This window comes from Megalopta genalis, chromosome 6 (assembly GCF_051020955.1).
Source record: "Megalopta genalis isolate 19385.01 chromosome 6, iyMegGena1_principal, whole genome shotgun sequence".
NCBI lineage: Eukaryota > Metazoa > Arthropoda > Insecta > Hymenoptera > Halictidae > Megalopta > Megalopta genalis.
In genome coordinates, this window is record NC_135018.1 from 8,143,794 (window position 1) to 8,159,907 (window position 16,114).

The 16,114-nt window shown below is 37.5% G+C and overlaps 1 protein-coding gene across 1 annotated transcript in view; it reads right to left on the reverse strand.

Annotated features, from left to right (window-relative positions):
* The window catches only part of LOC117222361 (lachesin), a 492,917-nt gene that overhangs the window by 25,706 nt on the left and 451,097 nt on the right, over nt 1-16,114 (reverse strand). The window contains exon 9 of the mRNA XM_076523268.1: nt 14,416-14,502. Within this exon, the coding sequence (XP_076379383.1) occupies nt 14,416-14,502 (87 nt within the window). The remainder of the gene's footprint in view (nt 1-14,415; nt 14,503-16,114) is intronic.

The window sequence follows — 16,114 nt, forward strand, 5'->3', positions numbered from 1 at the left end:
AGTTATATAATAAAAGTATGCAATCATTAAATTTTATAATAGAATTTATTTAATTGACGTTATCCTCATATAACCAATTGAATTTTTTTTTTCATAACATCAATTTCTTATTAAATTTATATAAAAATTAACTGCACCATCAGATTCTATTAAAAATTCAACTTAACCGTTGTTAATGATAAAAATTTCTTAATTCAGCTACGCTAAATTTATATCGTAATTTATTTTTATAATAAAATCGCTCTTCAACCATTATTTATCCCGTAATTGACAAACAGCGAAACCGCTGTAGATTTCTATACCTCTCTAGTCAATTTTATAAACTGGTTTTATATATATATTACAATTGCTTGAGGTCGTAGTTTCAGTGTATAATTATATATATTATATGTATAATTATATAATTATATATATAATTATATATATAATTATATATATATAAATATACCTTAGATTTACCTAAAATTATACACTGAAACTACGACCTCAAGCAATTGTAATATATATATAAAACCAGTTTAAAACTACGACCTGAGGTCGTTAAACTACGACCTCAAGCAATTGTAATGATATCGAGTATCGTAAAACAAATTGGACGTTAATTTCACTGATGTCCTTGGCCAACGTTCACAGAATTCCCGGATTATATCATGGTGTCAGCAATGAAACGTTCGATCCTTCTTCGGGAATCGCGGAAAACTTTCGTCGTCGAAGAAGTCGTCACGGATTTGACGCGACGAGCTTCGGAACAAGATTACGTCGATTCGATGCAGAATGGAAACACGGAACGGAACAGAAACGACGGACAGTCGAGAGAATTTCATCTCCGGAAATTATTCAGCCCGGCCCCGAAAAATGTGACGAGCGTTCCGATGCGCGCACGGGCCGCTGTACATTTTCCGGGATCATTAGCGGGAAGCTTTACACTTTCATTTCCATTTATTCTGCCTTGCAAAACAGCCTGCTCGTCAGTGGTGTGCGTCAAATTTGAAATGCAACGAATTTCCAAGATTGCAAATTAGAACGGCCTAGCCGTGCCGCAGTGATAACGTACCGGGTGTCCTGTCCGAAAAATCCCCACCCCTGCCTAATTACAGAAAAAACACTCGTGAGCAATTTGATCGTCCCGTGTCGCGTTACGATTCCGTTGATTCCTTTGCTAGATCGACTATACCACTGTTACGTTCTTGCGTAGCAAGTTCCAGAGTCGAGGAAACTATCGAACGATAAATTAGATCAGATTTCAGATTAGAATAGGCAATTTGTCCTTGTTTTTATGTCAGACCGCGCTGAGGTAAAATATGAAAGTGATAATTAGACTGCGGATCATTGTGCAAAATGAAAATATATATAATAAATATAATAAAAAAATATATAAATAATATATATATATATATATAAAATAAAAATAAATTTTTTTCAATTATTTTAATAAGTTGATAATACTGTAACAGTATTATTGAATTGCATTTATGTCTTCATAATTTTATATTCGAGTTACTCATTTTTTCCTTAAATGCAGTCCAATTATTAGATAGCGGAGCTTTATGCAAAATAAAAATGGTCTTCAAGCGAGAGTCCGATAGAAATTAATATCTTTCGTCAACTATTTCAGTGAATTGAAAACAGTACATATTGTGTCGTTATAAAAGTAATTTCTATTTTCCAAACATCCAGTAGAAGTCCTTGAATCCTTTTAATGTTTTCATTGTTCTAAATTTTATGTAACTATATTTACGCTAAACGCACAATATCCACAGTCTAGTGATAATTAGCTGTTGTCGATCGGAGACACCCTGTACGTGGGACACGTTTGCATGCGTTGTCGCTGTGGAACGTATGTTAAGTGCGGCATAAACATATCATTTAGGGTTGGGGGAGGGATAGGACCGTCCCGCGTTCTCCGGAGTATTAAGCCGCCTCCGATACATGTGTGCCGGTGATAGCATACAAGGCATATTGAGCGATTGTAGGCAGGCGACTAAGTCGACGTCTAATACCCTATAATCGTCAAATGGAGTCCCCAGGGCACAAAGCTCTGTTTCTTTAACGAGATCGAATTACCAACACAAAAGAACCCTAAAGCACAGTCTGCTCTATCGGAAAACTAAATAAAAGCTATGGCACAGCATTCCTCTAAAAATGTACCCTTCTTCAGAAAAATGCTGCATTCAATATATGCAACTTAATACTACTTTTAGCGTGCTCGTTTATGAACGACTGTTTCTACTGCACCACCTCGGCGATGATTTAATCACTTTTATTATCAATGCTTAATTTGTTAATAACAACATTTTTCTCTAATTTAATAAATAATACAATTTTTCTTTAATTTAATAAATAATACAATTTTTCTTTAATTCATTAATAATACAATTTCTCTTTAATTTATTAATAACACAATTTTCCTTTAATTTATTAGTAATACAATTTCTCTTTAATTTACTAATAATGCAATTACTCTTCAATTTGTTATCAATTAAATTTTTCTTCAATTTATTAATAATACAATTTTTCTTTATTTTGTGAACAATACAATTTTTGATCAATTGAAAGACATTTCGTTCGATTACATACCATTTAACCCTTCGAGAGCAAACGTAACAAAGAGGTGCGTATTGTATCATTCAAAAGGATGGCGAATAAAATACAGATTTTTGTGTTCCGACCGTAATGTTGCTTTGTGTGCGCCTCTTTGCTTCAAGAAATATCATACCGCGGGATAATGATTTCAATTAATTTTATGTGGACCGGAAATATTTGATCTATATACTTTCTAAACATGCAACATCATAAAATATTTCGTCGAGATAAATAATCGATGAGCGAGAAACAATTTCTGTTATTACTGTAAGCGTGGTAATATATAATTTCTCAAAAGAAGGTCTCGATCGCGCGCGTGAAACGAGTTGAACAAAAGTGAATTCTCCGATTAATACCGTAGAATGGCGTTGTCCGAACTCAAATGATTGCAAAAATGAACAAAACATGAGGAACAGGTATCTCTGCGCAGCTCGAAGAGCTTGGCGCAAGAATATGGAAAGTCCGAGCGATCTAATCGAATCTCATTGTAGATTGATACAATCGACAGATTTGCGCTGGCATAATGAAGAAACCACTAATTACGGCGAACGTTAAATTAGCCGTGAGCGTTTCAGGGAAAATGATTTTCCAATGTCCGCGATGATCGACTTTGTGGCAGAACTGACCCAGTTCAATCTGTCCTTTCAACCCCATTTGGCGAATATTAAGCCGGCCTGCACACGCACACAAGGCGGGACGATACTATACAGTACATGTTGACATTGCGTACACGCGCGGTTAAGTCAATCCAGATATCTACCATTCTCGAAATCCGGCCAATCGGCGATAACAGGGAGAACCGATAGAATTAGCTTGTCAATTGGACGTCGAGTTCCTGCACCGAAATATCATGCTTTTAATTACCGCGGTCCATTAATGAATTCCAGCACGGAAGCGTGACGATACGATCTACGTCTAAAATTGATCTTTATCAAAATCCGGGCTCGTGCGATTTCCGTGTTCAAATAAATGCTACCGAAGCGCGCGACCGTCTCTGGCATCGAGTCCCCGCCCTCCACGGGCAATCGATTCCACGAAGTATAAACAAATGCACGTAAATACGGGTGATTTTATCCGCGGCGAGTTATTATAGCTAGACAACTATGTAAATACTTGACGGTAATCTAAACGCACAGGCCGATTCAACAAGTGGTCTCACACTGCCACGATCCGCCGATGCACATTTCAATTAGCTTGTTCGTTTTAATTCCCATCGTCACGATTTTATCGATACAAAATTGAACAACTCTCAACATCCGCGATCCAGTTTCTCGCGGAATTTCCTGTACGCGTCCGACGTATGGGTCAAACGCATTTAACGGAAAACAATGCCTTTGTTTTCCTATAAGCGATTTCCAAATGTTGCGTGCCACGTCCGGCGATCGTCTACTTTGGATGCAGTCTGGACGTAAGCGCATTCCGATCAATTGCAACGTTTACGTATCAACATGTTCAAAGAATTACAGTCATTAAGAGTTGAGATAAAATTTATTTGTTCACAGTAAATGTTTTCTTGTTGAAATGCTATAATAACCCTCTTTCTCTCGCCTTTTCCAATACATTTTTGCACTGCGAAGCAAATATAATAACACTATAAGAACTATGCCAATATAACAACTAGATTTTCTTATTTAAATAATTTCAATGAGTGTCCTTAAATTCTTTTAATATTTTCATTGTTTTAAATTCAGCCTAGCCATTTTTCTTATAAATACATAAAATCCGCAGTCTAATAATAACCATTTACATAGTATAAAGGGTGATTCAATTAAATTTCCGTTGTTACGAAAGATAGCAAAAAATGACAAAGTGGTATTTAAATGGCAACGAAATTTTTTAATGATTTTTTTCCAAGGTCGTCGACATTTTTTTATTTACTTTTTATTGGCGTGATGTTGTTGCTTGCGTCAAGACGAAAACCTCGTACGGTTTTTGTTATAATATATGGTCGATTAATAATAGAAGCTTATCTAAAAATTTCTTATAGAAACAGTTTCATAATATCGCGAACTATGAAAGGAGAAGATCGGAAATCAGTCATTTCGACTGGTTTGGTACTAACTTCCTAATTGCCACTACAATTAATTACATTTGTATTATTCGTTGTCGCAAAAGCTTGCTGATTTCGACACATTTACCGCGGTAGATAAAAGTTGGCGAAAATCCCCTCGAAATCGATGAACCGATTAATCGATAATCAAGAACGGGGAAATGATTTTGGATGAGAGCACGTTGAAACCGTGTCGCGCACGACGATCATTTGCGATCGGAGATTTAATCAGCCCGGTGTTGATTTCGCTGATGCATTCGAAGCATTTCGCCCACGTTTCCTCACGGTTCACCGGCAACCGCCCCCGCGTATGTGCGGGGTTACGATAGGATGGTAGTCGCTTTATCTATATGCAAGCATGCGACTAAGCCAATCTCTGTACGTTCTCCCGGAGAATTACAGGCGAACAACGGTTCCCGGAGGAATTAAGGGACATCTAAGGGTGTGTGTGGTCTGGAAGATGTCGCGATACCGCGACCATAGCCGACTACATCTGCCATTGGAAGTTTGCGGTGACGCATTTCGGTCTGATACATGCATACCACCCTCGAGCCGCACTTCAGACAAGCCTCTCGGCGAAAAAAATGAGGGACCTCGGTTGAAAACCGGATCCGCGTGACGGCCACGTATTCGCGCAGACGACGATCATTTGGTCGCACTCGAAAATGAATTTTTTCAGTCCATATCGTTCAGGTTTCACGAAGTTCTTGTGGAATTTCCAAGAGTATACGCGCTCGAGCAAACCTGCTTATAGATTGAATAAGATTCCTAGATTTTTTTCCTTTAATTTATTTAATGTCGCATCTGCTTAATAGCAATTAACGATCACTTGTAGAATAACAGTTATAGGTTACATGTAGTGTAATATATACAATAGCTTTGTATTAAATTTTTACATTATTTTCTTAATCTAGGCTTCTTAAGTTACTACATAATTTCGTTATAAACAATTCCGTTTCTTCTAAGTATGACATAACTTTTGCTGTTTGTTTATAGTTTTCCAAACATTCTTTGATGGTATTGGACATTCTTATTTTTCTTCTGATATTGTTATTCGCTGGACTTTCTATTAGGATGTGCTTAACCGTGAGCTCTATGTTACAGTTGTTACATCTATTTAAGAGAGTACGTACTGATGGGTTATTTTAGTATGCCCAATTCTTAGTCGAGATAGTACAATTTGCTTTCTTCTTGTTAAATATACTGCGGGATTGATAGAGAATATACTTTCTATGTATCCATTCTTGATTTTACTTATGCCAAATAATTTTTATTAAAGATTTCTACAATTCTTACGACCGTAACCGCGAGATCTAATTCTAAGAGAAAATTTGACTTAATCAAGTCGAGATTCTTGTGGTGGAAACGGATACACTTCGAGTGTCTTCAATGATTGATGCAATTATTTTCAGCTTTGAACATTTAATTGACCGTAGATTTTATGCAATCGTGGAAATAATAAGCAGACGGAAATAGAAAGTGGTAAAAATGTCAAAATAATTCTGGAACATCGCTGCACTGATCGATCGACGACAGCAAATTATTATCTTCTAAGATAATCATGTAAAATACATAAATAAAAACACAATATCTTTTGTTTATTAACTCCTATAAAATTTCACAGCAGTATAATGATTTTGATTTCAATTCAATTTCGTATAACGGAATTAGAATTTTAGATCTTTTAAAATTTTTTAAATTAATGAAGAACGAAGCAACTTTCGTCTTCCCTAACTGATATATAAAACTTTTATTTTGCAAGCTTCCAAAAACAATTACTGTGATAAATCTCGTCCTTTCTGCATTCGTATTATCGACACGTTGATTGCCCATTCAACGACTACAAAAAGTCGATAGAACGAAATCAATTTATTTCCTAAAAGAAAAACTGAAAAATTTAGCTTCACGATATTAATTACTGTAGTGTAGAAGTTAACTTTTATATTTGGACACAAATAATTGAAACGTTTGCAGTGAAAGTGTTGAACAAGTTGTTTTAATTTTTTGGGTCTTATATATGCACGGGTCTTATATATGTAAGTCTACTAACCTGAAAATTTAGATACATAAGAATTTTACAAGTTATATCAATTTTACAAATGCCACTAATAATCCAAAGCACAATTTTTATTGTAAGATAACATACAAGTGAACTTAACCGGAAGAGAATCAAAAGGAAAAATGTCAATGTTTCTTTTAGAAAAAACTATTTCCTCCGAACAATTTTGTTTAGTCATTTCATGGTCAATATAAGTGCTGATCCTATAATAGTGAAAGCTGATAAGTGAAAGATCCTATAATAAAAAGATGCGTTTGCAGTGCGCAAATAATTTTCAAAGAAAAATGTGCTCACACTGATTGGTTTTTGAACAGTCTCTCTTTTATTTTGCAGATCTGCCAGTGCCATAAACGCATTTTGTAGGAAATATTGTTGAGCCTTCTAATGATAAATTAAAATGTTCTATTAAGACTTTCATTATGTATGACCGGAGATAATATTTTGGCAAAGAAGAGGCGTTTCTAGCATCAAAGTGGACGTATTAGCGAGGAAGGGTTCGTGGTAAGCCGAACGCCTAAATCAACAGTCTCTATTGAAGTTACCACTCGTCCGTAATTAACGTAATATTATTCTTGTCGCTGTTATTCCGCTCGGAGCAATTAGAATATAAACGAAAATTGTATACATAAATTAGCATAATTAAAACGTGAACGGTTATCGCCGTGAATCGATCATCGGACTTTCTCATTAACGGTTGAAAGGTTCGGAGTTTTGGCGCAGGTCGATCGTGCCGAATCGATGGGGAAATATCGAAAAATATGGGAAGGAACTAATTCGGGCCGATGACAATGTGGAAAGTGGAATATAAACGGGGAAACACGGTCCGCGAATACTGAATTATAAACGGAACAATGGCCGGCTGAACATTTTCGCGACATTTTCAAGCAACGCTTTCGCGAGCAGAGAGCGCTCATAGCTAATTACGTTTTCATTTGCCGAATTATTCGATCAAACAATTATCGTGTCGGTAAACGGTTATTGCGGCAGGATCGAGAGGGTAATTAATGCGCCGGTGTATAATTTCGTTGTTATCCAACGATCTGTTGGTTAATACACGTCGAACGCAATAGATGTAATGTACGACCGGTTTCCCATTCTCCGCGGAAACAATTGCTAATTGTACCCATATTCTAAAAGCCGCCTCGCGTGCAGCACAATTAGGATCATCTTACAATGAATTCCGGAAAACGGAACTACGTATTCAATTTTCGATGACAAGATTCCCCTGGATTATTCGAACAACGTTTCGTTACAACGCCGAGCAAAACAGACCCATGTTTTTTAATCTGTTAACCGAGGAATTAACTTTCGCTCAACTCGTTTCACAATGGGGACTTTTTCCTTCGCAGTGAGAAGTTGTATGATCACTAGACAACGGATCTCTATGCGAAACAGAAATTTTCAAAGACGATTGTAAAAAACAGAAATTGAATAAACATAAATTGTTCCTTCTAATCATTTTTATAAGTTGAAAGTAGCGTAACGAAGTTATAAAATTCTTCTTAGATCTTCACAATTTTCTATTTCAGCCACTCATTATTGCCATAAATGCATAGAATCTGTAGTCAAATTATGGCTGATTTCACATTTTTATTTCATAATCATTGAAGTCACGAAGTTGCTTCCATTCGAAATTATTGAATTTATATCTTTATTCAGGCACACACTATTATAAAAATTATAATAAATTTGAATAAATTCTGTCTTGCAATTCTTACAAGGCAATTTTTGTTAGTCGATAATTTATTTTGACAAAATATTTGATGACATATTTAGAAAGTATATAAATCAAATATTTCCAACGTTCTTTAATTGAATCGTTGTACATATAAAAAAATATTGTAATGGCCGTGTTAACGTGTAAACTGAGAATGGATGAATTGATTTTTCTCGGAAATAGAACAGTAAAATAGTTTACTTTTGTAACAAGGGAGTTCGTTACGATCTGCAGTATTAATTTAAAACGTAACATCGTTTACAGGATGTAGTTGGTCGAGTTAATGTGTAAAATAAAATGGACGAACATCGGGAAAGAACATTGAGGAAAGTTTGACTGTAGATTATAGATTTTTCGAAATCGTGGAACAGTAATTTTCAGCATTTCTGTACGCGGTGTGACCGGAATCTTCGACGAAGTTGGATAATCGAGTTTCCGTTTGAGAAGCACGTGTTAAAAGCAAGATGCTTGGATGTTTCGACTCACTTCGCGGAAAGCAGAAGAAAATTACATGAGCGCGCGCTGAAAGTAACCGAAAGAAATACGTCACGTTTTCTAAAGCAATACCGGGATCCAGAACACCGTGCTACCGCGGGCAAAGAAAACAACGAAATAGAACAGAGGAAGCCGCCGTGTTCTCTGTGTCCCGTACGTGTACTCGTGTGTACGTATGTACGAAGAATCAAAAGGAGAGTGTCGTACGAATACGCAGAACGGTGAACAAAATAAATGTCGGTCGTGTCGGAGTGAAGTTAAAGCCAGGAAAGGGATGAAATGAAAAACTTCGAAAAAGAGAGATTAGCTGCCGGCAAAAAGCGAATCGAATAACGAGTTCGAGCGGTCGGATCTTCAAAAACGAACAAGAATATGAAATTAAACGAATAAATCGCGTGAAACCATTCCCTGACCGTTTTCTCACTATTGTACAAAATGCGAGATTGAAACAAAACACACGATATGCTCGCAGTTAAAGGAGCTATTTGAACCGGTCATATATGAGAAAAATATAGACATTTTTATCGCGGCGCCGCAACGATCCGATATTTCTTCGGAATTTTCGACAGCGAACGGATAATTCTTTCACCGTATTCGATGGTCGATTTTTCAGTCGTTTATTTCAGGAGATACATATAGGGTGTTTCAAAGAAAGATTCAATACAATGTACGTTCATTATAAATTCCTTAATTATAAATATCGATGAGTGCTATGCTAGTTTATTGTTATTGTTGGCATGACAGTCAGCCTCAACCAATTCTTTTATGGTCAACCATGGAACAATTTTGACAACTTTTTTGAAACATTATCAATGAAAGGAAGCTATTGAATATATTTTTGCGTACGACATGATCTTGTCATTATCTTATAAGAATATTTTTCCAACAAAAGTAACTGAATTAAGGATTTATCAAGGTAATCAAAGAAGTAATATGCATAGATGTTCTACAAGCAAGTTAAAATTGAACGTTCCGTTTGATAATTTTTTAAAAACATTCTAAATGGCAGAAAGTTGTTCATGAAAGTTTAACGTACAGTACAATCGGAAAACTTCTTTGCACAAACGTGACCAACAGAAACAAAATACATAAGGGTGTCGACAAATGGTCAAAGAAACCAGATACACGGTCATGCTAACCGAACTAGAAATGGACGCTTCAAAAGTCAACTGGTGTAAATCTATCTTCCTTCATATAGCAGCACTTAACAATATAGAAACGATTAAATAAAACAATTGAATATTGATATTCATTTCTTTTAATTAATTATAATAAAAATTGTTCTTTGCATTATTAGTGACATTGTTGTTCTTACAGCTTATATGCAAAATTCTTCCCGATCTCAATTTTAAGGTTAATGGACTTACACCGATTGCTCCATAGTGTAATTTTGCTTAGATGCAGATCTATGCCTGGGAAAGATTAATCGTGACAAGCATTCGATAAAATTGCTCAAGGCTCAATCCCGCAGGAAGAAGTACGCCGTGGGGTAGAAGCAGAAAATAAAACAGACTAAGAATCGAGGAGGACGAAGAGGAGGAGGAACGGAGGAAGTCGGGGAGTCGAAACAAAGAGTGGAAAGGGGGTGGGACTTTCTGCGAGGAGCGTCGAGGGGAGCAAACATTAATGCCACCCCGCAGACCGCAGATGTTGCGCCAATTACAAACCTCACCCCTCCTTCTGTCCGAGAGAGCGTCTCGCTTTCTCTTTCCACGCGGGCGACCCCGGGAACAGAGAGAGAGAGAGAGGGAGAGTGAGAGAGAGCAAGAGAAAGAAAGAGAGAGTAAGAGAGAGAGAGAGAGAGAGAGAGAAGAGAAACGCCGTGCGCCGCAGGAATACGGCATGTTCCGACTTACGAGCCCGATGTCGCATACCTTCCTGCCCGGAGCTCTTTGTCTTTCCTTCCACCCCATCTTCCTTCGTTGACGACGCTGTGTGCAGCTTAGATGCAGCCCGGAGGCAGTCTAGAAAGCGGAGGTTGCGTGGGGGATTGCAGAGGGTAGCGCGACACGGCTCAACGAGACACGAATTTTCGAAAAGGTTCTCGCACTTTGTTAGATTAAATTTAGCACAAGGCGCAGAAGGACGAGAGAGCCCACCGTCCTTCCTCGCTCTCTTCGTCACCCGTTTTCTTTCGCTCTCTTGGTTTACTTCTCCGGCTGCCGCGGGACGAACGGAGAAAGGCTTAATGGTTCGGAGGACTGCGAAGGAACCAGGGATAGGGAGAGAATGCGGGGAAAATGGGGATGAAGAGGGAGAACGAGGGGTACGCCGGTGGCTGATATTATTCTTGGGTCTTCCTGGATGGTGCATTATTAGTTCTGGCGTGTTAGCATACATGAAATATTGATGTTACAGGAGCCTCGGCGGAACCCTCGATCCCAGCACTCCCGAGTCTACCCCGCGGCCCGTCTCGATCCCTCTATAGTTCTTCAGATTTTACACGTACATAAACATCTACTTCCATTTTCACGAGTTTTTCACTTGTTGTTCTCCCCTAACTCCGACCGACGACGCGTCGCGGTCCGAGATCCCGTGGCTCCTCGATTTTTATGGCTCCTACCCTGTTTGAGCTCTTGTAATCCGCTTCTCGATCATCCTTCGAGAGGGATTCACTGCTAGATCGTTGGTCCCGTCGCCGATGTTTAGGAGACCGTCGATCGGTTCCGACTGGTTTTGGAGCTCGCGGCCGACGGTGAAGCGGTTTGCTCGCGTTAATTGAGTTGCAAATGTCCCTGTGTAATTAATTACTCGTCGGAGAGGAGTTCCCGTGTCGCCGCGTTCAGATCGAGCTACACGCTCTTCCAATATTGGTAATAAATTGACGGTAAGTGTTGCTCGATGAATCCGCGCCACCACCGGTGAAAATCGAGTCCAGAAATTTCGATGTAATTGCGTCGATTGCGATGAGGTTTTAACATCGGACACCATAAAGAAGTTAATTACTGCGAACGAGGAGCTCGTTCCGCATGATTACGCCATCGCGATTTTAGTTATTTCTCGTCACGCGTTGCGCCATTTCACGGATATACCGGCCGATTCGAAACTACGAGTTACGATTCGGGTTGGGAATAGTCTAACCGGAATCTTCGATGCGGTTCGACGATTTTTTGAAACGTCGCCGAAGCGAGAAGACTGTTGACAAATTTGTGCGTGCAACATGTTCTTGGAGCTATACCATGACAAAGTATCGAACAGAAACGATCAAAGGAACGAGATGTACACTTCGAGACAAAACGATAGCACACTTTAAAATTAACGTAATTTTTATTTATTTAACTTCACAAGCAAGGTTTTGTTTCTATACAAACTTGCGAAATACAACTATAAACATACACAAATGAAAGAAAATTGAATTTCGCCAATCTAAACAATTTTATTTGATGAAACGAAAGAATTTTTATGGAAATACAGTGAGACAAAATGATAGCACATTTAATTAAAAATTATGTATAGTGATAAATCAACGAATGATATTTAATGTTTAGTATTTTGTGGCTCTTCTTTTACATTTAATAACAGCCGTCATTCTCTTTGACAAAGATTTATGGAACCTTTTAATCATTTTTTGCTCTGATTTCTCCCACTCATCTGGGATAGACTTTTTTCATTCGACATTGTTTCCATTTGCATCTTGGTTGTAATGTTAAATAAATAAAAATTCCGTTAATTTTAAAGTGCGTTATCGCGTTTTGTCCCGGAGTGTACATCTGTGTGGCTAGAATCAAGTCGAAACTAATCCTCCATTTAACAATCGTTGAAAACATTGTTAACGAAAAGAAGCTATCGAAGAAATTCTTACGTGTGACGTAATCTTAAATTCTTCTTCATGCAAAATTTCCTGCAGAATTAAAAAATATAGGGGTGTAAGAAAATGGTTTAAGAAACGAGATACGCAGATGTCTTGTTATTAACTAGCTTTGAAAAAAGATCTCCTCATTGACAGTTTTTAAATGGATTCTCGATGAAAGGATGCAGCTCAGACGATTCTTGCATACAGTACAATCTCAACAATTCCCTGGATAGAAACGGAGAATTTAAGGGCGTGAAAGAAATGGTTAAGGAAACGAGGTTCACAGATGTTGTAATAATCGCTGACGTATCGAGCGATCGGTTCCATTAAGAGTTTTCGGATATCGAGCTCGCACGATTCAAGAAACTTTTCTTTATTTGACTGCCGACTTTATCGCATTATTACATTTTTGTTGCGTTTCCGCCTCGCTAACCCTTTCCCCCTTTACCCGAGTTTCTCGCGAGAGCCGGCCGAGTGATCGATGCGTCCTTCGAAAAAAGATCAAGATTGAAGAGAATGCGTTTCGCCGGTATACTCGAACCCGAAGAACTTTTTGCCATTTACATTCGACTTCGCCGGGGTGCGAACTTCAAACCCGAATGCTGTTTCTTTCAATCGTGTACATTTCTATCCAACCGAATATCAACTTGGAATAAGAGTCTGCAGCACGGTTTGGTCTATACCGAGTTAACGGTACACAATAGTATAGTTTTACAGTCTCTATGGATCACTTGCATAACAGGACACACGAATTGCAGATATAAATGTGCTAGGTGTGCATTGGACCCGTATTCCCAGTTGTAATTCAACCGAAAGTAAACAAATAGGGTAGCGGAGTCAGTCACCGTGAGGTAGTAAGATATATTCAATTTTTTCATATAAATTCAAATAAATATTTATTTGGTAAAATTAAACATGTAAAAGACGGAAGCTTTCAAAATACCACAAAAATTATTTCAATTTTTTGATAGTGAATTCGTGAAATTATCTCTGAAGCTTATGAAAAAAATGCTGTATTCTGTAAAATAAATCGTTCTAGGCAAGATATCACAATGTGTTAATTGTATTGATAAAACGCATTAAGATTACGGAAAAACAAAATAGTGATTATTTACTTGAATTTTTGTTTTTGGTTTCAATTTCAGTAGCTTATTTACTGTGCACAATAAGTGGACTTATTTATCGTTCGATGCGTTAATTACTCTGCCGCTTGTCACGCGATAGTTCTACACAACCTCAAATCTCAAACCATCCATATTATATTTTTAAACAAGAAAAATCTAAATATGAAATTTCATTAATGCAGTCATCTCTAATGTGAACTTTTCAATCACTTAATATAATATTACTGTTTTTTTATAGACAATAAAAGTTATCAAAGCGTGTTAATTATTAAATTTGTATCGCGCAGTTAATTAGGCTATGCATACAGTAACTGGTTCCAGAACTTGTTTTTTTTTCCTTCCTCCTAACATTCAAAGAAGATTTGGTATTTGTTTCATGACAAAATTGATATCAATAAATCAAACTTGGAAATTTACCTTCCAGTTCTCAAGAAATGTCAATTAAATTGGTAAAGCTGTTTCTAGCAGCAAAAACTCCTGAAATCCGCCACAGTAATTGGACTCTCTACTCTATTTATTTACTTTCAAAGATGCGCGAGTCTATGGTTACAGACTGCGATTCGAGAATTGATTAAATCAAGATAATAAACTCACCATTTTTCGCGCCCTTCTCATTGTGGATCGTTAAAGAGCTCGGATTTCCATAAACGGAATTGTTTATCTCAGCCATCTGCTCCCAATCTGCAGAGAAAACGCCAACGTTAGCCATTCTCGTCGATAAGTACCGGAGCAATTATCCAGATTACGAGCTACGTTTACACCATCTATGCACGTCAACCAAGTAAACAGATCTAAGAAGAGAGGGTAATCTCATAAGAAAATCAGCTGATCCGTAATACAGTAAATTCTCCCTAATTCGCGTTCAAATTGCGCACAAAAATGGAGATGCGACTACTCGATTGCGGCTCGTTTTTATAGTTACCGATTGACAACAACTATAAAAGCGAGACGCAAGGCACGAATAATCGTATCCGCTCTTCCCGAATTATTCATTTTTATGCGCAATCTGAGCGCCAATTAAGAAGAAATTACTGTAGTCAGCGAGAAACGTCGTTCCATCGTGCTTGTAAAATGGATGAAAAATTTCGAGCGCTCCTTATTATATATTTATAAACCTAAAACGGTCTTTAGCGAGCGTATTTGCTTTCGTCTCGCAGTTCTTTGACGGTGTTGCGGCCGTTAATTAAAACTCTGACCAACGGTTCATGGAATTTTCACGACGCGACTTACTTTCTCCCACGGTAGACATTCAATATTGAACGTGTGCCGTCGATGGGAGTCAGAGAAACGCAATTAACCGGGCAACAAACTGAGTAAACCATCCACCGAAACTATGTCGACCGAAATACCGATCCCTCGCCGTTTCACATCTTGGACACACGTTGACCGACGAGTATTTCCATCCAAAAATCTGTCAAAAACATTCTCTCGCTGAAATCGTACATGTATTCTTTATCACTTGCTTCTAATGCTACGCGGCGAAAATAGTGCTGAGACTTGAACTGGATTAACTGTCCGATCCTACCATGTGGAGTTATTTCTGACTCACACATATTTGCGGACCCCCCTCCCCCCATTCTTGCTTGTCATAACTCCGACACGGTAGACGGTGGGTTAAAGCGATTGCTTCTTTGATTCCGCACGCCGCAATTCCTAAAAAAATTTAGTTCCTTTGATTTCGCCGCGAAGTTTTTGAATCCGATCAAAGAAAAGGCCTTTTTTCAATTAATACCCGAAGTAGAAATTGTTATGTTTAAGGTACGATATGAAATATGATTATATTTCCATATAGAGGATTCTATAGGATTGTTATATTTCTTTATATTTTTATATTGCATTACATTGTACGAATTACCAAAGAGCGTAAAAGATTGTAAAAATAGAAAGTAACAGAAAAGGTGTAATATTTTATGTAAGATCACGACACCTAAGCAAAAATAAACCTAAGTACGTAATACGATCGGGAAGAACATCGAGCTCTACTGGACAGTCGTTCGAATAAAATTTGAAAACGGTAAGTATCCTGATAACGTCTGGTCTTAAAAATGTCTGCGACGATATCAATATAATTGTTAAGCATGCGAGAAAGAATCATGTTACACGATGTCCCGAACATTAATAAAAGGTTTATCCCATCGATAAATGAAGTTATTATTATTATTATTATTATTATTATTATTATTATTATTAATATTTATATTGCATTAAGCAAACAGCTTTCGAATGACGCATTCGCGATGGAATTTGCAGTGGCATCAATACGGATGGCCATCGCAAATGAGTTTCCGTCCGA